We start from the raw sequence: 26,097 nt of genomic DNA, 5'->3' as shown, positions 1-26,097 counted from the left end.
AGAGCTTGCAAAGTTATCAAAGCAGTTTTGTCATCAAAAGACACTTTACTCCCTAAGACTTTGTTTCAAGTCACGATTCATCACTGAGGGATGAATTGCAACATGTTACACTAGCTACTGTTTTCAACTATGAAAGCTAAAGACAAATGGAAACACACAAAAAACCGTTTGCTCAGTTACAATAACAAAACACACAGAAATTGCTAAATTACATCAAAGATGCTTCAAAAGGCATAGTGTGATACATGGACATTTGCACAAGTTTAAACTGTTACCTCCTGGACATCCTCTGGATTTTTTCTTGAAACAATCTGAAAAGCAAAACAAACAAAAGAAAAAACCATGTAAGTACTGGGATTTTCAGTTTGGAAGTTAGAGTAACACACAATGATTTGTTGCTGAAGAGAAAAATCTGGGAAAAAAGCAAACAGTTGCATGTTCCTCTGCGCTCAGAAATGTTTCCATTTAGTTTTATGGAAGTCTAATATCCAAATACACGGTGAGGTATTTTAGCAGCAGAGTCAGTCACTGTGATTAGAAATAAAGACGTACATTCTAGGCAAAATAGCACAGAAGGCATCTCACAAAACAAAGCTATGTAGAGCACATCCCCCATCATCTTTTCAGTCTCTTCCTATTAATTTATATTAGGGCCACATTACTCCCAATAAGAGCAGCTAATTAAGGCTACTTGGCTTAATATAAGCTGCACACAACCTCACTGTGAATATGAGGCTTTGCATTTACTAAGACAGTATTTCCACTCTACTTGCAGCCATCAATGCGCACACACATCTGACTGTCTTTGTGTATTTGTTTCTTCTTAAACACTCTTTGCCTAATTAATTATAAAAGACTTTGTCCAGAGAAAAATTGCAGTGAAAACAAGGCTTGGCTACACACCATAGAGAAGCTTGTATTTTGTTAGGAGTTTTTTCTTTACACAAATATTGATCGCAAAAGCCTTTGTAATCCAAGTTCTGTACTGGGCTTATGAACAGCAGTAAGATCATATCCACACAAACAAACGAATCAAATAAAGACATCTTTAATTCATAACTTCAATTATCTTGTGCAAGTCAATATATCCTTCATTATAACTCTAAGCTGTTTAACAAAATAATTAGCCTATTGTTAGCTAAAGAAAATAGGGCTTTCTCAATCCAACCTGAGACTATTCACACACTGACACACCCGGGAATAATTAATGCTGAGAATAGGTGATGCGTATAGACAAGCGCAGGGAGTCCACGCCACTTGTGCCCCAGAGACTAAAACACCATCCCACTGTACTGCAACTCCACGCAGCTGATGCTCTAAGATGGAAGTCACTGAATCCACACTTTCCTCTTGCTAAGCGACAATAACGTACCCCTCATACTCCCCACAAACTCACTCTCTTCCTCCCCTTCATTTTTCAAAAATCCTTGCCAAAGCCTCCCACATTTCTTAACATCAGTTTACTACACAAACTAGCCACTGAAACCTTTCACACCTTTTGGAGGAGACAAGACAGAAAAGAGAAGTCTTATCTTCTCTAGCAATGTCCCAAAAGACCTAAAACATTTTCCTTCACAAGTCTAAGTTCTTTCTCTCACCTTGCACATCAAAGTCCTCTTCTTCCAGCGTAGTCTACATTGATAAAACCTTCCTCAACTTTTCCTCACTCTTGAGTAATCTAACATTTGGCAACTTCACCAAATTTTAACCTTGGCGGCTCTTGCTCCTTCATTCACCACCAGACAGGTCCTATGTACAATTGGTTAAATATTTCTAACCTTCTTTTCTAATAGCTGGTGTGCTTCATGTAAGAAGCCTGAAGAGCTGGGGGAAGAAGATATCACAGGCATGGCTACACATTGCAGAAGAACACCAAAGGGCACAGACCAACTGCTTTGCTTTGCAGTTCACCTTTAGTTAAAGCCTTGCAACAGTTTTGGCAGCTAGGTAAGTTACCAGATGGGCAGAAGGAGACCCAGAGAGATGAGTAATTACCCAGCCAGTTAGTAAGAATCTGGAATAAAACCCAGAGGCCCTGTTTCACACTTGTTCTTATGTTACATTGCCTTCTATATCTACCAGCCATGCCAACTTTAAGTCAGTACCTAGTAATTTATGTGTTGTCCTACTTTGTTCTTCATATCCTTTTCTGAAGGTCACCCTCAGAAGAGGTCTGCCCCTTCAATCCAACCTATAATCAACCTAGGGACTTGGCAAAGATGATCCAATAGCCCAAATTTCCAGTGCACTTTTTTAATCCTCTCACAAGAATCAATGCAGTCAGCTCCTTCTGCAAATGTGTAATGCAAGCAACTTTATTTTTTAAAATATCATTAGGATACCTATCAATGAGCTAAGCAATGCATAATTACTGCATTAGGCTCTGAAAACAGAGATCCTACAAGGATCCTCACCATCCAACAACATATATCAGATTATCATGTTCCTTGTCTGACCTGCAGATATCCAACACAACTCATTAGAATTTTAATTATCATTAATAATTGTAATCTTCTAAATCATTTGAACTTTTACTAGGGACCTGTATTTTCAGATATCATTAAAGAACATTCCTAGTATCACAACTTGCCGGTATCTCTTTCTGTTCTTTAGCCTTTGGAAATGAATATTAAAAAGCCAATATTCATTTAATCTTGTGTGTGCTTACAATTATTTCACAGTTTACAAGTAAATAAAAAATATATTCTCTGCTATATAAACAAAACCTTTAGGAAAAAGCTGCAATAAGGACAGATCACCTTAGCACTCAGAAAAGACTGTGTGGGTAGTTGTGCCTTTGGGTCAGATGTTTAAGACACACTGAACAAGTCCTTTCTCAATTCATGACTATTAATCTATCATTATATAGGTACAGCAAGTTCATTTAACTTAACTTTATTTCACAAAGGATTCACTCATACACCACTGACATGAACCAGAAATCTCCGCTAGCATGTTCTGAGTACCCTAGGTCTCAGTCAGGAGGGTATTCAATACAGTGGGAAGATCCACCTCACTTTTTTCCTGGCAGTCCCCTAAAGTTGCCAAGCATGAGTTCAGCAAATACAGCTGTAGCGCTGTGATATCAACCATGGAGCCAGATCACTGCAGGAACAGGAGGGAGGAAGAGAATGAGAGAAAAAGGGAAGGTAGCAGATATGTACACTGAATTATTTTTAAATCATTTTCTTCAGCATCTAACTCCCCAAATCCTCACTTCAAGTATGACATAACAGATTACCAGAGAGAGCCCTACTGAAACAAAAGTTATTTATACTTCCACATTTGTGAATCCAAAGCATCCTTTGCTACATAAAAGAGAAATATATGTTCACTTTGAGGATTTTAGATGTCAAAACACTCTGAAGAACTAATGATCTCTGGTTAGCTCAGTGTAATTTCGACAGCTCACAGACTGATCAGCTCCTTGCTCTGTACTAAATCACACGCAGTCAGCACACTGCCTGATTCTGCACCACCTCTTCGTGGAAAAGCACCAGCACATCCGCAACTTACAGGACATGGAGAAAGAGTGCCATTCCTCACTAGTTAGCCACAACTTGCTTTTGAACAATTCTGCACAAATGAAAATATTGCAGAGCATTTTAACTGACTTTAGCCAATAAGAACAAAGTCACCAGAATAAAATAAGCAGAAGTCTTGGCTCATTCCTATTGCTCCCTATTGCACAACTTTTTAAAACTCACACACACACTTAGCCCATAATGAGCTGCTGCAGAAAGATGTGATGGCACTGTTTTCCTCCTTGCCTCTATCTCAGAAAAGGCTTGTTAGATTAAAACATCATAGGGAAAAACAACTCTTAATAAATATTACATTTTATTGGACTATATAGAATGTTTAAAACATGTCCCATATTTGTGTTCAGTGGACTTGTGTACATATATTCAAAAAAAAGAAAAAAAATTTTTTTTATTTCATAGATCACACAAAGTGATCATACTCAAACAACCTGAGCACCACAATATATATATGCATACAGAACGCTGTATTCTTTGAATTAAGGGAAGGGTGCATATAAACATACGCTGCTCTCACGGGCAGAACGTCTACAGCTGCAGTAACCACAAGATCACAGGTCACTTAAATAAACTCTGTCCCTCTGTGACACTTTCTGATGCTCCCATATGTCCCACTGTATTTGTTACCTTAACTCCAACTCTTCTTGCACCCAACTCCATGCATTTACTTACTCCCCCTCCCTCTTTCACTTAAATAGGAAAGTGAAGGAGAAAAGAAAGCAATAAGTTTCCCTAGGGGAACAGAAGGAGCCTTCAGCAAAACTAGCACCAAGTCGGCTCTACCAATACCCAGTTATCTGCTTCAGCTTTCTACCTTCTCCTGCTAGGCCTCTCTTACCCACCCAGGTCCTCTTCTGCCCAAACGGGGTTGAATGCTAGGCAGACGCAACCCTGAGGGAAGGGGCTGTCCAAATATTCTTCAATTCAAACAGCACCGTGCTTCCAGCGTAGGTGTGCTGGACCTACGCACGCTACTGCCTCATTTTTCCGCCGGAGCTGACTGCACTGTGGGGCAGGCGGGAAGACAGAGCAATTTGACTGTAACCTACCCGAGAAATTTTAAGGAGAAGAGGGGATTAAAAAAAAAAAAATAAAGGAAAGAGTTGTTTGGTTTTAAGCTATTCTCTTATGTCCTGCAACAAAAAGGAAAGAATTTCAGAGTTAACTGCAAAGCTCGTTTGAGACAATTACAAATTATGCGAAACTACAAGTTTGCAAGAGGGGACGAGGCTCAGCTCGTGTCCGAGCCTTCCCTCCCTCCCTCCCACCCACCCGTGTCCCTGAGGGAGGTTTCCACGTCGCGACCGGCCTGATCGGCGCAGAGCAGCCAGGACGCCCATCGGCAGCCCAGCCACAGGCTCTACTCCGCGCACAGCAGCGGCTTTACAGACCAATTAACAGGCAGGCCGGGCGCGGGGACCTGAGGAGACGAGGGGCAGGGCGGCGGCCCGCGGCGCCCCGGGCAGCCGGCACGGAGGAGGCCGGGGCCCGGCCGGGCGCTGACTCACCCGCGCCGTGACCTTGTAGACCGTGTGCCCGCGGGGGTGTCGCCGCGGCTCCGTCACCGTGTAGAAGCGGGCCAGGTCCCCGCCGCGCTCCCGCGGGCTCAGCATGCTGCCCCCCGCCGCAACGCCAACGCCGCCGCCGCGCCGGGCCCCGACCGAGGCGGAAGCGACGCCCAGAAACGCCCCGCCCCGCCCGGGCGGTGCCGGGGGCCAGGCCGGGCCCACCCCGCCGCGGGGAGCCCCGCCCGGCCGCGGCCTCCGCCCCCCCCCGCTCGCCAGGGAGGGCGGCGGCCGTGAGGGGGCTGCCCGGGCGTCTTTGCGGGCGTGTGGTGGCTGGGCCGAGGCTGGGCCGGGGCCGAGGCTGAGCCTGAGGCGTGCGCGGCGGCGGGTGCTGGATGGCCCCCGGCCTGGCCGGGCCCTCTGCCTCCCACACTGCTTCCAGCTGCCGGATTTGAGTATCCCCGGTTCCTAACAGGCAGCTTGGATGTGGCCGCCTTTTTCGTAGCCTGAAAGTCTGCATAGTGTGGATGCGGCCGAGGTGTCGTGGTCAAACCATCCAGGCAGAGCCCTGCGGCAGTCCAGTCCTGTTCAAGGTGTTCTGCTGGGGCACAGCTGTGAGGGATGTACGCTTGGCAGTCACCACTGAGCCCCTTTCAAAGACAGGCGCCCCATGGCATCTACAAATCTGTAGTAAGACCTTCCACTGACAGAGCTGGTACACCGCTTCCAGCGTTTGCTGTGGGCTATTTTAAGATACGCTGCCCTAAATCTAAAGGCCTGCAATGCAGAAGCAACTCATGGATTTTAAAGAGGAATGTTAACAGAAAGGCAAGTTTGATTGTTACTGAATCACAATGTTTTATGTTTCATGTTTAAGTTGTACCTGGATTCTCCCTGCAGATGGGCTCTCGTGTCTGCACAGGTCTGCAAAACACTCTGGTGTGAGCAAACTCTCCAAGGTGTGAGGTGCATGGCTTCAGTCCAAAGGAGCGCAACTTTGCGCTGCACAACCTTTTCCTTTCGTGTATTCGTAAGATTTCCAATACCTTCAATTACTTGGCTGTAAGGGGAATCTATACCAACATAGATCTATACAAATACAGATCACACTTCAGATCATATGAACTGTTAAAGAGTGTTTTTTTATTGCTGTGTTTTCATTCATTTAATAGCAGATGTTAAAAAATCAGCTTTTCATTACCAGGTTATTAATATCTCTGATCTCATGCAGGTCTTTGACATATGGAAAAATACTTAATTGCATTTCTTTGTAAAAGATGAGAGAGTCTTGTCCTGAAGCTCATAGTAAACAAGTGTCTCCTTTGAGGATGACTGAACTGCGTCATGAATCTTTACAGCATTCCCAATTAAAGCTATGTAAATGAAAGCTCTTCTTCTATAAACACATTCATTTTCTGAGTTCCTGATCAGATTCACTTCCACAGATCTGGAAGCACAAGCTCACCTTTGAGTCCTTGTAAGCAGTTTCAGTGTGTCATAGTTTGGCAGTACTGCCGGAGTTTTACCCCTTCCTTATTTCTAGGAACTGTAAGATTTCCTGTTACTTTTAATTTGGACACTGACTTCACTCAATTCTTATCTCATTCCAATGGGCATTCCAACCTGCATACCAGAGGGGTAGACAGAATGATCTCAAGGATACTTTTTTTACTCTCATCTTCTCTAATTTTAGCTACAGGAAATGTGCAGCTACTTAGATATGGTGGCATCACATCCAGAAACCAAACAGCTGGCTGAAAATACACTTGCTCAAGAGAACAAGGAACATTTTCTAGCATGGTATACTAATTATTTGATACATTATGCAGTTCATCTAACCCTCTAGTGTAATAAATGATTAGATAATCCATTCTGGTATAAATTTGCCTATGAAGCAGTACATGCTTATAACGACTCATAAGATGTGGTAGTTTTGAGGTTTTTATGGTATAAACAGAAATCAATGAGACTGAAGCCATCATTGACTAATCCCTGATGAATTATATAATAATCTCATTTAAATTTCAATAGCTAACTCATGCATCTTCTGAGAAAACACAATCCATCTTGAAATGCTGTCTAACTCAAAAAATAGCAGTTTGGTGGGAGGAGGAGGGAAGGAGCAGTAGGAGTAGAGAACCAGACAGAAAAATATATTGCAACTGTGTAACTCCATAGCCGATCCAAGAACGGCAATAAAAATGATTAGATATATGGAATAGCTTCTCCATGCGGAACAATGGAGTGGTCTGAGACTTTTCAGCATGGGAGAAGGAATAATATGAGGGGATATGATGGTGGTCCATGAAATCATGAGTGGCATGGAGAAGATGGATGGGGATGGACTGTTCAGTCTCTTATAGGACAAGAACCAGAGGCCAGTGAAGCTTGTAGGAATGAGGCCACAGAATCAATAATAATAAAATAGTTCTTCACATGAGTGCTAGACCTGCAGGACTCTTGTCAAAGGATGTTGCTGGTGCAGAAAGTTTGCAAATTCAAATCCCTGGGGGAGACAGAGCTGAGTTACCTGAGGGTAAAGAGACAAATACATCAGTTACCTGAGGGTAAAGAGACAAATACATCAGGCTTAGGAAATGTACTCAGCTGAAAACAGTTAAGAGGCAGGGAGAGTGTTCATTTGAAGTTTGCCCAGCCCTCGCACATGTCTTGGCATCTGCTGCTAACTCCTTTTAGAAAGCAGGAAACTGAGTTCAGTGGACCATTGATCTGAGCCACCATGGCTGTTCTTATCAATCAAAACATCCCCCAGTGAGCCAGTAGCCTCCGCTAACCAGGGAGTTTAGAAAGCTCAAAAGGCTCATGAAATATTTGGCTTCTAGTTACAGATCAGAATTTGGAGATACCTATGTTGAAGAATATCTAACATGGTACAGCCAACCTAGATATACAAAAAATAATTAGAGGAGAGTAGACAATCAGCAATTAAGTGTTACTGGCTTTTTAAAACTTTCCTAGGTCAAGGCAAGATAATAACAAAATTGAGAAAAGAAACAATTTGCATCATATTAATAGGTTAATCTACTTATCTTCTATTTTGTCTGTTACATAATTAGCTTTCATGGTTATCAGCATATCTTACTCTTACTTAAGGTTTATCTTAAAAAAACCCAAAGCTTCACCCTTTTTTCCAGCATCACTCCCGAGATTACTATTATGTAAAAACCTTTGACGTGACAGAGTAACTTGGGTGTCTTATGCAGGTCAAAATACAGAAAACAACTGCGTTCCATGGCAAGATTCCCTCTGCTCCTAAAAATAACAGTAGTTTTTGTTGTCATTATAGCTATGGCTTATTGTCTTGTATCTTAAAAACATATCTAATACATAAGAATACTTCAAAAATATAGAAAAGAACAAATCACCAAAATAACATAGGTCTAGAAAATATAGTTGGGAGATATTTTACTGCCCATATATTACAGAGTTAGTAGCATTGCTCTCCTATTACATTGTGAAGAAACTAATAGAAAATGGATGGGCATTTTTACCTTTGGCCGTTAAGTAAGCTGTGTTCAAAAAGTAAAAACCCAAAGTGGATTTGACACATTGCCTTACTAGCACACTCTGAACAGAACTGTATTATTCTGGTTACAGTCTTCCCTACCACTCTTGGGAAAACTTTAAAATTATTGTTTATTTAAAGCCACTTGTATGAAACAAGTAAAAGGCATGCAGAGAAACAGTATTTTAGCCGATTACAGTTCCTGCACAGCATCTGCACTATTCAGCACTATCATATTTCGTATGCTTTGTATTACGCTTCCTTACAGTAAACAGAGCCAGCGTTTACCCTGTCCTCAGAAGACCTCAAGAAAGCATTTTAACTGCTTAGTCAAGCAACGTCAACAAGAGACAGGATTGTTTATGCAGCTGGTAAGTAGCGGCGGGTCTGCCCACAGCATGAGCAGGTCTCCTTAGCTTGCACAGGGCAATAGTCACTTTGCAGAGTGTCTTCAGGTGCATTTTAACCTGAGATTGTTAAACTACCGTCTCAGGTGAGTGAGTTTTGTTTTTTCGCAAACAAGGAACACGGTGCTGCTGCAACCAAGCGGGCTTCTGGGATGTCACCCCGCCCTCACCCAAGATGGCGGCCTAGCTTCGGCGCCGGCCTCCCGGATCAAATATGGCTCCGGGGCGCGGCGCTGGTCTTTGGACTGCAAGTCCCAGGAGCGAGCGGGCGCGGGTCGGCCACCGCCCGCGCGGGGTAAGCGGCGGGCCGGCAGCGCGGCGGCGGGCGGAGCTGGCGCTGCCCTGGGATGACCCCCTCTGGGGGCGCCGGGGCTGCGCGGTGCCGATAGCGGGGCCCCCTTGGGGCGGGCCCGGGCCCGCCGGGAGGTAAACGGCCGTGCGAGGGTCGGGGCGGGGGGCGCTGGGCCTCGGCCGGGCCCAGCAGCCGCCTGGGCGCCGTCTTGCGGGACAGCCGTGAGGGGCTGTGTGGTGGCAGCCGGCCCGCCTCTCCTCTGCGTCCCGGCGCTAGTGGAGGCCGAGGTGGCCTGTGCGGGGGCTGTCCGCGGCTGGCGTGGCCCTGGCGGCGTTGGGACTGCCCGCTGATGGGCAACCCCAAATCTCAGCTGGGTGTAGAGGGACCGGGGAGCAGCTTGGCCGCGGCAGCAGAGCCGCCGCCCGGGCGGGGGAGGTCTGGGGGTGACTGGCAGTCACTTGTTTTAAATACCCGCCATTAGCCAGAGCTGTGCTGCGGTGAACAAAACACAGGGTGGGAGTGGGGTTTTCCTTCGCCGGTGTAGGTGGTTGTGGGGAATTACTCGCCTGGGGTTGGGCTTTTAGGAAGGGAGTCTTTCTCAGCGCTTTTCCTTAAAACAGGTGTTTCAGGAGGCCTTTGAAAAGGAGATGTGCTGCTTCTTCTCAGCTCCATCTTAAAGCTGTGGTGCCCAGGGGTGTGTTTTGCTTGTGTGTCTGTTGAGCTACTTCTGGTGCGTCGTGGTGGAACGTGCTATTTCAGGACAAGCTGGTTTTGCTGAAAGCTGTTATTTCGGCTCATTTGCTAGGCTGAATGGCAGCTAGGAGGCTCTCGCTTTAGTTCAAGTTCAGGCATACTGAGCTTTGATATCTTTTGTTTGTGAGCTCAAAATATGCTTTCTTATTTAAACAATGAGGAAGCTGAGACAGATTGATGTCACTCAGTCTTCCTTCCTGCATTTTTGTTGATACTCAGATGTTATTTTTTTTCTGGAGAAAAAAACCCACCTCATTTTTATAGCTTTAATCACTAAGCTGTGGTTTTCCCACCTGGAAAACAAATAAGACTACAAATTTACTCTCTAAGCTGGTGCCAGAGGTGGCGTGAGAGTTAGTACTTCTGTTTCCTGTCTTGTTGGCATTGTGGTTTGAGCCAAGTCAACAGCTTTTTAAAAAAATTTCTGTTTGAAGGAAAGTAGTTTTCTGATTCCTTTCAAATAGCCTTATTATAAAGTTAATGCAGCATGCAAAAATAACCTTTTGTAAAGGTCATTCCACTGAGCACTTGGAAAATCTGTTAGTTGAATTCAACAAGGCAGAAAATAAATTGTAAAAGTTATTCAGATGGATAGAGTTTGAAAACTAAATGGCATTTGTAAATCTGAAGGGGGAAAAGAAGATACAGATCACTTTGCAGAGTCCCACTTTGCGTATCATTTAGATAAAGGTTTAAATATCTTGTATGTATCTAAAAAGGTTTGAGTATCTTGTATGTGTTAACTTGAAAGAATGTCTTGTAAGTAATGACCAGGGTGGCATGCCTCCACAGTCTCCTACAGGTGGATGTAGGTGTGTGTAAGTAATGAAACCTGTGCTTTCTTTGGTAGACACTCCATGCTGCCCCGTCATGTGCAGAGGCTGGGCAGAGACTGGATTGCCCACTGGAATGGTTCTCAGATATTTGCCTCGAACAGCCCAGTTTCCAACTGTATGAGATGGGCTGGATACTATCCCTGGGCCTCGTTTCCGCTTCCTGTTCCAGCTGATTTCTCAGCAAACTGGAGACTCCCTCCATTTTTTGGACCTTGGAGACAATTTCAGAACTCTAATTGGCAGCTTGATAACTTTGCGCAAAGTTCTTGTTTTCACCTACCTAATCCCAGTATGAAATCTGAGGGAGAAGAACCACTGACAAAGAAGAGAAGACTCAGTGGCCAGCATGATACTTCAACTCCTGAAGAAGAAGCAAACTTCTCTAATCAGAAGGAAGCATTATGCCTTTCTGTAGCACAGAATGAAGAAAAACATAGCAGGAAGAAAGGTAAAAGATGCTCTTTGCTGATTTTTCTTGTTTATTTGTAATCCTAAACACATCTAACAAGTTATAAGCAATATTGCTTACACCTTTTGAGTTACTGTTTTTCTTGGCACCTCTCTCAAGAAAATATTTGTCTTTAAAATGTTACAGTTTTGTTATGCTGTTTAGTCTGTAAACTAAAATTTTGTGCTGTCAGTCTGCCGGAACTAGGTTTGCTGTGCTTGGCGCTAGAACACAGTCAATTATGTGAATGCTTGCCCTTGCCCAGCTGGGGAGACCTGAGCTTGGTTCAAACAACTCTCAGGTGTCTGTCACCAGATCAAGTCTGTTGTTAGCAAATGTGCTTATCCAGATAAATACAATAAGGGCAAAGACGTCTACCCAAGTCAGTAACAGACTCTTACGATGCTTGGAAGTGTCTGCTTTAGCTTATTACAGATATCATCTTCTACATAGCATCCAAATGTTTTACTGGGTATAGTGGATATTTGCAGTTTTGTCTGCTGTGAAACAGATAGAGGGATACAGTCAAAATTGGTCCCCTCTTGCATAAATCACTTCCTTAACAAAATAAACTGGAAGTTGTATGATGACTGAAAAGGGTGAGTGATGCTATCAGCATACCAAAGGGATTTTTGGACGCAAATATCCGTAAGGTTTAGAAGCAGCATTCTCATCTTCAGGAGCTGAAGGAAGGGAGTTTGCTTTGTGCCTTTACTGCCGAGTCCTCTCTCAACACCCCCCCACAGCAAGTGCCTTTTGACATTCCTTTATCTGAGAGTAGTTATCATTGTGGTCCTTCCTAGTTATCTTTTGGTCACGTATTGTAAGGTGACAGTAATTAAAGATACCTCCTGAGGAGCAGTGCAGCCTCTCTCCCACTGTAGAAACAGTACTTAAAGCCTTACTGTATTCGTTGCAAATACTAGGTAAAGTCTTGAATAGCATAAGCACAGTGATGAAATTTACTACCCATATGGGGCAGATACTAACAGTTATAGCTGCACTCTGCCACTAGTTGACGGCACAGATAACCAGACCCTTGGCACGCTCTCAGATGAGTTGGGACATAAAGGCTAAAAGGCATCTTTGTTCATGAGTTTTGTAAGTGGAGAAATACATATCTGAAAAATAATTAGACACCTAATGATGGGCAGATATACTCTTACAAACATTCATATAAATATACTAATTATGAAACTAGGAATGGCAGAAAGGCAAAATAAGCCTTTTCAGAAGTTCTTGGTAATTCTGAGGCTTATTAATTTTTTAATTTCTCAACCTCACTGAGAGAAATCAGGTTCATTATCTGTTTTGGGACCCCTGTAACGGACCCTGTTGCAGCTTATGTCTGAGTTTGTCAGACTGTGCACAGGCTAGAGTTGAACCTCCATTCCTAACCCTTTGTTAGTCATGGATAGAGAGATCAACAAGGTGCCCGTATGCTGCTTTAAAGGGTGTGTCACAGACTGACGTACCCCATCTCCACTGGGGTGGTAGTGGCAGAAGGTAGTGTAAGACTGTCAACAGGCCGGCTTTGGCTTACCAGTTTGACAGCCTTTCTACAACGAGCAGGGGGGTGTAGTCAGACTGCAACAATCTCAGAATGTGACAGTTTCCTAATTTCAAAGCAGTTTGAAATCCAGGGCGTACAATAGTTTTGTGCTGTGGGTTTTTTGTTTTGGTTTTTTTACTCATGCTTATATAAAGTTCATCTTAAACAGAGGGTCTAAATCACTACTAACCAAATAAGCTTTTAGCATTGCTTAAGCAATTTGAAAGACAAAGTTGTCTGTAGAATGATTTCTAAGAGCACTAAAAAGCCATATGGTGTATTTCATAATTTTTCCTCTTCATGTGCTTTTAACAGGAACAGTCAAAAGACACTGGGAATATTTCTGTCAGCACAGTAGAACAATGAAAATCTTTGAAAATAAAGAAATTGACCAAAGCAATACAGAAAACGAGGCAAAATTTGATTTTACAGTCATGTCCTACAATATCCTCTCACAGAATTTGTTAGACGATAACTCCCACCTGTACAAACACTGCAGGGAACACTTGTTAATCTGGACATACAGATTCCCCAACATACTACAAGAAATCAAACAGCTGGATGCAGATGTGAGTAGAAAATGAACATGTGGATATTTCGTAAGAACTGATAAACTACAGTAGCAAATTGTTGCTCTTCTTTATTTTGATAGGTGGGCTGTCTAGTGAATCCAACTGAGCTTGTAGTTATGTCACGCTTAACAGTAATTTTGATTTATGCTTATGTAATTAGTGTATTCTCTGTGCTCTGAATTTACAGCAAGGGCAAACTCTGCAGTACATATCACTCATAGTTGCATTTTTTGTCCATAACATCCTGGAATGGTCTTTCTGACATGACTTTGTTCTGCTGATAAACTGCAATTTTTTTTATAATTCCAAAACCTTCTTTCTTCAGATAAATCCTTCTCAGTCTGTGCCTAGAGCACACTTGAGTGCTGTAAATAAGGCATTGAACATAAGAGCAGCTATACTTGTATAGGCCAAAGGTCCACCTAGTTTAGTGTCATGTTTGTAACAGTAGCTTGTGATAGATGCTTAGAGTAGGAGAACAGGGCACCTTTCTCCAGGATAGTCTCAGCTTCTGGGACTGTACGGTTTAGGAAGCTCTGGAGCAGGAGGCTCTCTCTTTAATTGTGCTATAAGTTACTTAGTGCAAAGGATGTGCAAGATTGAATAGTTGGTCACTATTTGCAAACACTTAATCTTGCACAACAGGCTCTTGTGGAGGAAAACCAGCATGTGTGCACACAGGAGGGTCAAATTAAGGCAACCACCAGGACTGGCATTTTCTAACTTCCAGGTGTGTGACTTTGGCTTCATATTTGTTTAGGTAGTAGTTACACCAAGCATCTGTATATTCAGTGAATTGAAAGTCCTTTTCTAAAATCTGGTGGCTAATCCTTCAGAGCTATTTGTTAGACCAGGTAATGGAGAACTTATCATGTCTGAATCCTTTATTTGGAAGGCAGGCTCAAATGGGTTTTTTTGATTGAGGACTGATGAGACTGCTATGTGGATCTCCATTTTCTTGAGATTAATGTTCAAGGCTGAAAGGTGCAGGTGTTAATAGCATTCATGTGAGACTGATCCAAAAGCATTCCTCTCAGGTGTTCATTTCTCTCTTCACCTGGTATTCTGCACCATTTGACTTGAGAACAACCTTGCTGTTCTCTACTGAGACCTAACTTTGAACTTCTGGTTATATTGGCATCTGAAAAAATACCTTACTGTGTTCTTGGCTGGTTGTGGGGGGTTTTGTTTGGTTGTGAGGATACTTACCACTTATTGTTAATCAGGAAGTCAAGTCACTAAACTTTTTGCTTCGGTCATTGTTCAGGCTGATAAAAGTTTGGTGATAGAATCCAACCTGTTCGTGTCAGAAAACAGTACTGAAAAAATCACAGTAGTTGTATTAGGGAAGCCACAGAAAAACCGTCTTGTACTGTTTGAAAAATGCACTTACGTTAGTACATAGCCAGGAAGCTGGAGATTAAAGTTCCCTTCAAGCTCTTTCTTTCTTGCTAATAAATTTCTACATGCTGTATGTATATATCTTTACAGTGAGATACATTAGTGGGCTTTGTGGGTGAAGCATTGGGCAGAGGGACTCTGGTGCTATTAGTAGTAACAGACAATTTTCCAGGATGGAAGGGTTGGAGCCAAAGCCAGCCCCTCTAGCAAAGAGCAGTTTGGGGTACTTGCTAACTCTGCCAAGCCATGCAGTGCAGCACCGTGTTAAAGAGGTGATGCCTTATATTGCATACATTGAGTCATGATGAGCAGCTGCTCGCCCTAGTTAGGTGCAGGTGCCCTTTGTGCAGAGAAATTTCTTGCTAAAAGACATCAACTTAAGTGATTCATTGTTTTGAACTGTAACCTTAAAGTGAAGCAGACACACCAGAATATTGCTTGAGATTTGGCTCTCCTTTGAGAGCTTGAATGAGCTAGTGTGAGCTGGGTAAGTGGAGTCTGTTGTTGCAGTTCAGCAAGCAGTGCTAACTTGTTTTCTACTGACACTTCAGGAACAGAGTCCCAAGGTGGTTGTAAATCTGTGTGCTACTGCAGTGTGCAGGGAGAAGGCCGCAAGATGCTCAGAACTCTTAATGGAGTATTTCGAGATTGATCTTTGGTTCAGGTGGTTATAATATGGAAGCTTGTTGTCCAGTCTGTAGTTAATGAAAAGTGTGCCCTTGGCCTCTTCATCCCACTGTGCTGGCGTTTAGCCTTCCCCTAAACTTATGAGAATATATTACCAGGTCACTATTTTGAATAAATTTAATTTCACATATGAAAAAATGTCTGTTTGAGAAAGGGTGGGAGGAATTGAGGCCCTTTTCACAAACTTAAGGAGCATTTTTTACAGGAGAGTGAATCCTTTTGTGGGATTATGGAGGCAAAAAGCCTCTGAATGCGGCCAACAGAGATATGATGCAATAATATTTTGATGTACTTACTAATATCTTTTAATTGTAAACTTTTGTCTTAGGTACTCTGTTTACAAGAAGTCCAAGAAGATCACTATAGAACAGAGATCAAGTCGAGTTTGGAATCCCTGGGTATGATGAAACTTTTATGACCAATACATTGTCTTTTCCCCTGCTCCAGTACTATTTGCCTAAAAAAACTCTCTTAGATAATAGAATCAAGTCTCCTGCCATCTCATGCAACAATGTTGTGTACCCCCTTTTATAAATTCATCCGGTGCTCTCTTGAAACTACTTAGTGTTTCTTACCACTATTCCTGTTGGATAGCTTTTCTAGGGTATCTTTTTCTGACTTGAAACCTTCCAAATATCATCACTAAATTTCATCCCTACTCAGTTTATATTCATTAGTTTTTATACTAGTACTGTCATTCAGCCTGAATAGCACTGTCGTATCCCTCTCCTGTGTGAATTTATGGAACAAACATGTTGTTAGGGCTGTGATTCCATGGTAGTTTAAAATGATTTAAATATCTTCTGCCCTACACCTCCTTGCAGTCCCAGGGCCCTGTATCCTTCCTGGTGCCAGGAGGAGCCAGTTCAAGGAGCAGCACTGGGCTGATACTACTTTCTTTCTTTGTTAGTTGGAGGTACTCTAGCTCTTGGAACTGAGTGTTTGTAGAGAAGAGAGAGTAATGGCAGTACTGATTTAAATCCACTTGAAATGTGAAACAGCACTGTAAGGCCAGACTCCTGTGGGCAGCTGAGCTTCTTGCTGCTATACACGAGGATCTGGAGCTCACTGTGGCTCTTGCTCTTCCTATCTCCCAGATGCATGCCCTGCCCTTTGTCCTGGGCTAGTTCTGGCACTCACTAGACCTTTACCCTGGAGAAGTCCACCAGTCCAGCAGAATACTATCCAGACTTATTTTATTTTCCTGGATTAGTTTTCTGTTGGCTTACTGAGTTAACTTACTAAGTGCCAGAACAAGTGCTGGGAGCACATGGCCTGGAGCTGGGAGAGAGGAGTGGGAATCCCCTGTTCCAGCACTGGTGTAACCTTGGAGGTCAGCTCACTCTGTGGGGCTGTTTCATGAATTCATAGGGCATGGGCTGGGCAGAGAAGCACTTTAAAATGGCAAAAGCTAGATACTGTTTCAAGATCATTAGTTTTTTCTTACATAGAAAAGGTCTCGTTAAAATATGCGTTTCACCTCTACATAAAATGAAGAACTTGGCAAATTACTATTTTCAGGTGGACTTGCTGAACTCCGATACTGTCATTGAATAAGTGTCTCGGTTTCCCTGTTGAAAGCTTGTCATTTGCTGCTAACTGGAGAATTACATAATTGTGTAAATATGTTTGAGACCTTTGTTCTAGGAGTCATTTTAGACAGTGATTTATGACTTATAGTGGTTATTGCTTTTGATTGGAATGCTTTACTGGTATTATTCCTAAACCATTGTGGTAACATTCAGGAAAAAAACTTTGACTATTCAAGTCTACTTTTATGTGACTTGTGGGGGGTTTTTTGATGTTTTGGTCTGGGTTTTTTTTTTTCCCCATGAGGAGAGAAGTACATGCCCCGTATCTTAAAGTATGTAGATGCTTACACATCACAAGACGTATTAGACCATGTTTCCTGTAGTATCTAAACAGAAGCTAGACAGGACAGAAAGACTCTTGTGTTCACTTTTCTATGTGAACTTCACAGGGTCTTTGGTACTTCAGACTGGTGTTGACTGTCATGTGTGAGAAGTAGTGTGTGGTTTTTCTAATTTAAAAAATAATATTTATACAATGGTATTTTACAGTTTTAATTGCCTTTCTTGCAGGGTATCACTGTGAGTATAAAATGAGGACAGGGAGAAAACCCGATGGCTGTGCTATTTGCTTCAAAACTTCCAAATTTAGCCTGATCTCATCAAACCCCGTGGAATTTTTTCGCCGTGATATTCCACTCTTGGACAGGGACAACGTTGGACTGGTGCTGCTTTTGCAGCCCAGATTTCACTGTAAAACTAATGCTGCGATCTGTATAGCCAATACACATCTGCTGTATAACCCAAGGCGAGGGGACATCAAACTGACCCAACTTGCAATGCTCCTGGCAGAGATTGCTAACGTTGCCCCTCAGAAGGATGGTACCTTCTGTCCAATTATCATATGCGGTGACTTCAATTCTGTTCCTGGTTCTCCACTGTACAGATTTATAAAGGAGGGGAAGTTAAATTATGAAGGACTTGCTATAGGGAAGGTAGGCTATGCTTTTCACGTCTCCCCCAAAAAAAAGGTTAATGTTGATTAAAGTGAAATATTTAATTGAGTGGTGCTAGCATGCCATGGCTGGGCTTGTGATTATTTGCATTGTGGTACCAATCTCAGTGCCTTTTATGCAGTCTGCAAAGTGAAAGTTACTGTGGAGTTACTAAAATAAGCTTGGGTATATTAGCTGTGCCTTACAGAATATTGTATCTGCTTCTAGCACTCTGAAATTAAAAACTTGCAAACAAATTAATTGTTCTTGAAAGGTAGTTATCCACAGGATGATATTACCACTTTAAGTGTCCCAGTCTAAGTAGGATAAAATAACTACTTGATCAAATACCTACTGCGTACTGTATTGAAAGATGACTCTTATTTTAGATAAACTTTGAATTACAGTGGCTAGACTAACTAAGAGCAAAAATGCAATTAGATGTTGACTCTAAACTGGTTTAGGTTAGATAGTTTTTGTTGTAAGCTCTTGTATGTAGCTGTTGGATGTGTCAAATGCTAGTTAATAAAAACTAACTGGAGCATGAACAATGAGAAAACATGAAAAAATAGCCCCACTGGTGTTTGTTACTAGTGGGTAGCTGTTTCAAACCCCACTTTGACTTGCTTCCAGAACAATAAGCATCATGAAGATAAAGTAAGTGTCTGCTAGGGATCTGTATATATTCAGACCTGGTCTGTTGCTGAAAGTGTTCTTGGTAGTCTTAGATCTCGTGGCACTAAGCTGAGAGACTATCTTGAAAAATGGGGTACCTGCAAAAAACTTGGTAAGAGTAAACAAAGGGGTTGTACCATCAGGGATGTTGTTATTTTTACAGATACTTTCCAAGTCATTATAATAAGAGTCATTCTAGGGGGCTAGGTTGTGGATTTTTTTGCTTAAAACTTTAAACTTTACTAAAAATGTCCGCTTATTTCAATATTTTTTTATCAGATTTCTGATTAAAAAAATCTCATGTTGTCTTTCTTAGGTCTCTGGACAAGAACGGTTTCCAAGGGGACAAAGAATCTTACCTATTCCAATTTGGCCAAAAAAATTGGGTATTTCTCAAAACTGTGTATATGAAATAAAACAGCAACAAAAAGAAGAAAATGCAGGTCAGTTTCTAGGTTGATGAATTTTGTGATCCTTTGAAAATATCATTCAGGTAGCACCGAAAAAAACAGATGATCTGTTCTAGTGGGGGGGAAAAACAGTGAGTCTTGAGCTTGCAAAACTTCCTTGTTGGGATCATTAGAGTATAAAGTTATTTGTTCACATAAACATTTGCAAATTTGAATCTCTGGAAGATAATAGTTAGAAATTGCCATTCAGGAGCTGGTGCGTAACACTTTACTGAGTTTGCATCATGAAAGCCAGTTGTGCTGTAACTGGGAAAAGAGAGATGGAGGAGTGCAGCACACTTATATACCATGAACCTACATTCTGCTCCAGTGTTTTATGTATTATAGTACAAGCACTTTATGGAACAAGTGGGAAAAGCAAGTGATTCCTTGCTGAGTATTATTACATCTTTTATCCACCATTTTTTCTTTGACAGAAAAAACAATTTTAAACAAATGGGACATAATATGAAAGAGTCTTTGGAGGGGATCTTACTAATGGAACAGAAGAATTTAATCCAGCTTTGTGAATTGTATCTTGCTGCAAAAAATAAATGTACTTAAAGATTTTTTTTCTGTAGCTGTTCAATATTGGTCTTGGCTAAATCCTATTTTTTAAATGTAAATTGAATGTATTTTTATTTTTCCAGGAGAAAAATTGGAAGCAGTAAAAGTGGACAACACTCAGGAGATTGTAATAGCATCTGAAAAGTACGTGTTGGGGGAAAAAATGGAAGTTCTTGGCTGGTTCCTAGTTTTGGGGGGTTGTTTCGTTTTTAGACCAAACTTGTATTTGATTCCAGATGTGGATGCAAGATGCTCATCCAACCCAGTCTGCCCATCTGGCAAAAAAAATCATCTTCCATTTAAACATGAAAAGGCTGATCAGACAGCAAAAAAATAGAACTGGAAATAATGGAGTGTGTATTCTTGCAGGAACTTGCAGATACTATTTCAGAATGCAGAGGTGAGGTGCCAGTGCTGTTTAGAGGGTACTTCTGTCTGCTTATTAAAAGAATGCTTTTGACATTTTTTGTCACTTGACATAAACAGGACATTTTTTTGTATGGTGACATCGTAGGAAGCTGTACACTTCAGTCCAGTTGCAGAAACTGTGTTCTTGGGGGGGGGGGTGTGTCACCAAAAACCCCAGTGTTGTCAAGCTGCTTAAGTGTTGGCACTTCTTTCTCTACTGTTTTTAAGATACCAGTTTATGGATCCTATAATACAATGTGAAAATGGGATAAAGGTGGGAAAAGAACTGGAAAGATCATAAAATCTTCCTTTTCAAGAGTTCTGTGAGAGAATTTAAGTTCTCAGAGTCCCAGAAACTTGGAGTATTAGGAATTTGGTAGTACAACTCTTACTTGGATCAAAACATTTGCTTGTTAAAGTGAAGGAGGAAGCCACTACTAGACTGCTGAGAAGGAAAATGTAACAGCTTTTTGAAAGGAAGAATATATTTGCATTTACCAACTGCTAAAGGCATGTAAAGTAAGGCATAGATGGAAGAAATTGCCCTGTGTGTGTGTGTTGTCAGGCTCCAAGTCAGCTATTTATTACCAGAAATGAGATCTTGGTATCACTGCGGATAGTTACATTAAAACACTCTGTGATTCTTGATGATCAAAAAGCTAAGTAATGGCATTTCTGAGGAAAGTAGTAGATAACAAGACAGGAAGCCCTATTTTACAGTGCAAATCCATAGTGTGCCATGTGTTGAACACTGCTTGCAGGGCTTTTTGCCTTGTCTTAAAAAAGGGTGTTGTGTAGCAAGCAGAAATTACTACCCTTCTGTGTTGTACCAACTGGCATGTTTGTCAGTCTTCTCTAAATCCAGGAGGTGACATGCTGATATTATTTATTTTCTTTTAATTGCTTGGCTTTTAACCAGAACACATTGCAGCTCAGGTTTAAAATGCAGCTGTGCCAGGTGAGGTGGGTACAGCTGAGGGACGGGTGATTTGCAGAGCTGATGGGAGTGAGAGGAGTTCTTTTGCTGAAAGGTGTAGTGTTGCAGTTTGCTTTCATGATTGAAAAACAGGGAAGATAAGATGGGCTGAACTGAAAAGGAACAGACTGACAGATTATGGGGAGAGACAAAATGGGAGCCAGAGTGGAGAAAAGATTAGGCATATCCTAACTTGAAAACACTTAGCTTTAGTTTAGGGGAGGAAAAAAACCTAAAAATCTTTATTTCTCTATATGCTGAAGGGTTTGGTTAGATGAGTTCAGAGTTTGCTGCTGTCATAGAGCTGCTTTCATGGACACTTCTATCCATGTGTCAGGGAGAGATTGCTGAATGAGGGCACATGTGAAACCTTACAAAGTGTAAATGGAGGTGAAAGCTGTCTATATTTGAAGTGTTAAGCCAGTTTTTATAGGCTCTTGGGTATCTGCCTTTTACTTGAAAAAGCTGCCTGCATTTTGCCTTCAGAGGATTAGGCACTAACAAAAGGTTATGGGATTAATTGCATGAGAGAAACACTAATTTGCATATCCAGGGACTATTTGCTATTTCTTCATTGCGTATTCCTTCTAGGAAAGACAAGAAAATTATTTTCTTTGATTCCTGTTTAGGTTGTCTTCAAAATTGCAGCACCATTTTAAATTGTCTTCAGTCTATTCTCATTACTTTCCTGAAACGGGGGTACCGGAAGTAACAACTTGTCACTCCCGGAGTGCTGTCACTGTGGATTATATCTTCTATTCTGCAGCAAACGATGATACTGCTGCCCAGCCAGGTAAAGAAACCATCTTTTAATTACCTTTCACAAATGCTCAATGGGAACATTTGGATGCTGTTCTAAGGGAAATGTAGTAATAATTTAGTACCTCAGATTCGTGGTAGTGCTTTGAATGTCAGCTATTCTCTAAGAAACGTGGCTGGCCTGGTCGAGTCATTGCAGTTGGACACAGGGCAAACTTTTTCACCTAACTGAACATTCCTGTAGTTGCCATCTCAGCACGGAGACAAGAGCTGAGGCTAGAGAAAAGCAGCCAATGTAAGTAGCACCTGAGAAATACTGCTGTCAGTAACTCAGGCAGGACCTACAACAAGTAGTATTTCCAATCATCTGATCAACAAAATGGTGATCGACAGTCTATGATGTGCATTAAATCTGATAAATGAACATTTTCGTAGAAAGCTACTTTTCAGATAGTCTTGATATAATGTCTGTCAAGTAAATGACCGTGGCCTTTCCTCTGAGACCTGTCCTGTGCACATGCCCAGTTGTCACTCCTTGATTGCAGTTGCAGCTAAAACTCACCAGATGGTGTGAGAGACACGTAGTACGTCTGCGGGTGTATTTCTTCACGGGTAACACCACAATGCTATCCTTTACCGCATTTATGCTCTTGCCGTGGGTATTTCTGAGCAGTGTGCTTTCCATGTCATCGTTAGTTCTGTTTTATGTCATTATCAAAGATCATTGCCCAGTGCAGTGCTATCAGATAAACGGCCGGAACAAAGAAACCTGGATTCCACTCCTGCTTCCACTGTAGATTGCAACTGATTTTTACAAATTAATGTTGTTTTCAGCGTGTGAAATGAAAATACCACCTTCATCTCTCATACCTTGAGACTAGATTGTTAAAACTCATTGACTCAATCCACAAAAGTCTCATTTGTCATAATGTGCACAGTAAATGCTGTCTTAGTGTAAAACAGCAAAGGCAAATGCTTCACAATACAGAAATAAAAGCTTTGACTGAAATACTAGGAGATGAGAAGTATCCAAATGATATCTGAATGCTGTGTGACTTAACAGAGTGCTGTGTGATTTCAGAGTGCATCCCTGTGCAAAATTTAATCCTAATTCACCTGCCGATAGCTTTTGTTGCACCATTATTGCCCCAGCAGAGCTGTAGCACTTCTTTCTTTCTGCACTTGTTTTCCAAATAGATTCTTCACCCCACATCAGAGTACAGAATGGGACCAAACTTGAAGCAGTTTAAACTGGTGTAGTTTCTATTCATTAGTTCTTAAAGTAAATAGTTTGGACTTGCAGTTTTCTGATGACCTGGGCCGCTGTTTTAAAAGTTATTAAAGTCTGAACAAGTGCTTTTGAAATGTGGTCTAGGGTAACTGATCACTTTTTTATTTTCAATTAAGGGGTGGGTTGTTTTGGGTTTTTTTAAGTTTTTGTACTTTAGTGTGTGTCATGCTTAGCTAAGTATTTGGGTTGGTATTCAGGATTTGCTGTGAAAGCAGGGTTCAGTATCTACCCTAGTTGAGCAGGACCTGATTTTTGCCGGTTCCAGAGTGCTGGGAGCTGACATTAATCACTGCATGCAGACCAAGCTCTCTGTAGCAACAAACTGTTCCTTTGTAGACGTGCAGGTGCTGTGCCAAATGATAAACTTGGTGCAAGAGCTGGGCGGATGTCTGCTCTAGAGCTACCGAGACATCTTTGCAGTAAAAAAGCTGCTGTTCTGAGCAGCAGTGAAGAGCTGCTGGGTTGTTAGAGGACTGGAAAGCTGGCAGATGGCAGAGGAATGAAGGTGTTGAACTGAGGAGTTTAACTGATGCTGGATAATTTTTTAAAATATGTCTGCTGGTAAGCCAGCACCAGGTTTGGCCAGGGAGCTTTGAAATTGCTGATCACTTTCATACAGAAAATATTTTTGTCAAAGTTAAAGCTGCTGTTTGTGCTGGTCCTGAAAGCACTCGGGCTGCTTACTATCATCTCTAAGCTCTGAAAGCAGTAGCTAGGGTTGCTGAATAGTCATCTTGCTCAAGAAGTCTGAAAGTTTGACACTTCACAGAAGGATTTCATTCTCACTGGATTGTCCTTGAGTTGGTAAAAACTTGTTACTCTTTGCTGATGATGGTTCTCTGTGGTTTTTTTAAATGAGGACACAAATATTTTAAGTGTAGTGTAATAACAGCACAGCTGTGAGTCATCTTCCCCTCTACCATAAACAATATGGTTTCCTCTGGGGTAGATTATTTTTAGGTGATTAGAAAATAGGTAGCAGGAAATAATGGAGGAAGATCCCTTTCTGATGATGAAGAGGTAGGAAGGGAAATGCCAGAAGGCTTTCATCCTTATTAGCAAGAGTTCCTGTGTGACTTGCCTGCTGGAGAGCTGCATGCTTGAGGATGCAGAAATAAAATGTTATCTGAACCAGTAACTCTCAAAAGATCCTTAATTTTGCAAGTGTCAGCTCTGTTTGGTGGTGGTGCTGTGCTAGAGTATAGGAATGGATTGTGTGAGGCTTTTTCAGAGGAGTTACAATGAACAAATAAATCCATTTCCCTTTTGACATCAACCCTCTGCAAAATGTGGAGGAGTAGTGTCTGAGTACTTTGAGCTCTACCAATTATGTCTTACTGTGAGTGTAATAGTAAACAAGAATTTCCAAACCACCTTATTGGTAATTTTGCATGGAACAATGATGACTTCAGATTATTTCTGCCATACTGTTCTTCTCTTTCTGTGTATATATGAATGTGTGATTTTACCTTTTTTTTTTTTTTTTTTTTTTTAGCCCACACTGATGAATGTTCCCCCCCTTTTTTTTTTTTAACCAGGAGCAGAAGATTCTTTTCATGGAGGTCTGAAACTTCTTGGCAGGCTGGCACTTCTAACAGAGAAAGATCTTTGGACTGTTAATGGTCTTCCCAATGAAAATAACTCTTCTGACCACCTGCCATTGCTAGCAGAGTTCAGGCTTATTGAACGGTAATATCCAAAGGACTTTTTGTGTAGGTAGTTACTTCACCTTCTTTTTTCATGTGATTATTACTATTTTTTTAAAGGTTAATTCAAGCACTGCTGGTCCGGTTTAAATAAGTTTTGCCTGCATGCTGATTTGTTAGTGTTCTGTAAAGCAGACTTTTAAAAGAGACTTTTTTTTAAACATTTAAATTGCTTTATGCAGTCTTTAAGGCAAAAAGAAAAGATTTTACATTAGCTTCCTCTTTGATAATGGAAAATATCTGTGCCAGTCTCAAAATGGCATTATTTTTCATGGAGATGCTATAAATGGTTTTTATTATAAATCATAGTAAAACTGAGTATTCTGAGAACTGTGTGCTTCTTCAAACAAAGGGGAGTTTGTGTGTGTGTCACATCTTATAATGAGCTGAAAATAGTTTTACTACGAAGATGGGCTGTAGGCACTTACTTCTATCTAAATACTTCTGAAAAGGAATTTTTCTCAGTTACCTGGAGTGTAGTCAATGCACAGATTGCAAGACTGGACTGCCAAAGGAAAAAGATAGTTTTGCAGTAAGGCAAATAGGTTTTAAAAATTTACTACTTAAGCTTTTAGAAGTTTAAATATAGAAAAGTGTAAATATAGGGAGCAGTCACTAGAGTATTTTATAAAATAGCTGAAATAAAACCACCTTTAATGAGCATGCAATCTTATGGGAAACTTAGCAGATCAATTATAGGAAGAAAAAAAAATCAGTCCTTGACATCTTGAGGCTTCATGTATCTTAACTTGGGGAAGTTGTGGGGGTTTTTTATTAGTTATAAAAATGTCAAGTTGTATAATTCAGTGACAGCTCCTGAAATATTGAATGATCAATATTTTATATTTATACTTATAATGCACTGATAAACATTCTTACAAATATGATTTACAAAATAAAAAAACAAAGACCACATAGATAGGAAACTTGCAGATAGCTGGGGGGCTGGAAACAAATCTTGTAACTTGGTCAAACTATCTATAGGTATATATGTAAAACTGACTTAAAAGTAACAGCGAATTATCTTTCAGTGTAGTGCTGGAAAACCTGAACCTGTGTTCCTGAAAACACATTCAGATGTCTTTGTCTCCCAGAAACACTTGCTTGTTCCTCTCCAACTGAATTTTCATCTGGGTTTCCTTTTCCTGACTGCAGAATTTACAACTGTTGTTACTTTGTGCTTTGAGAATAATATAGGAAGTGCAGTGGTGGTAATAGCAA

At 41.3% G+C, this 26,097-nt stretch overlaps 2 protein-coding genes and 1 long non-coding RNA gene across 10 annotated transcripts in view; 1 reads left to right on the top strand and 2 right to left on the bottom strand.

The window, feature by feature from the left end:
* RPS6KC1 (ribosomal protein S6 kinase C1) overlaps window positions 1-5,988 on the bottom strand; it is a 93,969-nt gene extending 87,981 nt beyond the window's left edge. For 2 of the 5 annotated variants that reach the window (XM_075749220.1, XM_075749222.1), the window contains exons 1-2: window positions 5,051-5,234; window positions 276-311 (exon numbers count right to left, since the gene is read on the bottom strand). In XM_075749220.1, coding sequence (XP_075605335.1) covers window positions 276-311; window positions 5,051-5,155 — 141 coding nt within the window. In that variant the 5' untranslated portion in view covers window positions 5,156-5,234. Of the gene's footprint in view, window positions 1-275; window positions 312-5,050; window positions 5,236-5,930 lie in introns of those variants that run through there. The other 3 variants (XM_075749225.1, XM_075749223.1, XM_075749221.1) reach the window with 3 other exon arrangements.
* Window positions 5,989-6,205: 217 nt separating this feature from the next.
* Window positions 6,206-8,900, bottom strand: LOC142601106 (uncharacterized). The gene is made up of 3 exons (XR_012834708.1): window positions 8,862-8,900; window positions 7,609-8,320; window positions 6,206-7,577 (listed from the first exon to the last, which is right to left on the bottom strand). It is a non-coding gene; the product is annotated as an uncharacterized LOC142601106 (long non-coding RNA).
* On the top strand, window positions 8,837-25,206 carry ANGEL2 (angel homolog 2). Of its 4 annotated transcripts, XR_012834707.1 has the most exons (10): window positions 9,280-9,406; window positions 10,876-11,309; window positions 13,177-13,430; window positions 15,850-15,919; window positions 17,624-18,045; window positions 19,037-19,163; window positions 19,820-19,880; window positions 19,973-20,136; window positions 21,750-21,913; window positions 24,709-25,206. XR_012834707.1 is itself a non-coding variant. In XM_075749230.1 (9 exons), exons 2-9 carry the CDS (start codon window positions 10,883-10,885, stop codon window positions 24,861-24,863), a joined length of 1,680 nt encoding a protein of 559 aa, XP_075605345.1. In that variant the 5' UTR covers window positions 8,837-8,944; window positions 10,876-10,882; the 3' UTR covers window positions 24,864-25,206. The 4 variants fall into 4 exon arrangements, 3 of the variants coding, with proteins under 3 accessions (XP_075605345.1, XP_075605344.1, XP_075605343.1); XM_075749230.1 differs by lacking the exons at window positions 9,280-9,406; window positions 19,973-20,136 and adding an exon at window positions 8,837-8,944; XM_075749229.1 differs by lacking the exons at window positions 9,280-9,406; window positions 19,973-20,136 and adding an exon at window positions 9,131-9,275.
* The last annotated feature ends 891 nt before the right edge of the window (window positions 25,207-26,097 follow it).

This window comes from Balearica regulorum, chromosome 3 (genome assembly GCF_011004875.1).
Source record: "Balearica regulorum gibbericeps isolate bBalReg1 chromosome 3, bBalReg1.pri, whole genome shotgun sequence".
Lineage (NCBI taxonomy): Eukaryota > Metazoa > Chordata > Aves > Gruiformes > Gruidae > Balearica > Balearica regulorum.
This window is presented reverse-complemented; position numbering and strand designations above follow the sequence as displayed.

Coding starts and splice junctions, on each gene's coding strand:
- ANGEL2 (XM_075749229.1), top strand. CDS start 9,133: ATGTCACCCCGCCCTCACCCAAGATGGCGGCCTAGCTTCGGCGCCGGC. Junction 18,046..19,036: donor AAGGACTTGCTATAGGGAAG/GTAGGCTATGCT, acceptor TGTCTTTCTTAG/GTCTCTGGACAAGAACGGTT. Junction 21,914..24,708: donor TGATACTGCTGCCCAGCCAG/GTAAAGAAACCA, acceptor TTTTTTAACCAG/GAGCAGAAGATTCTTTTCAT.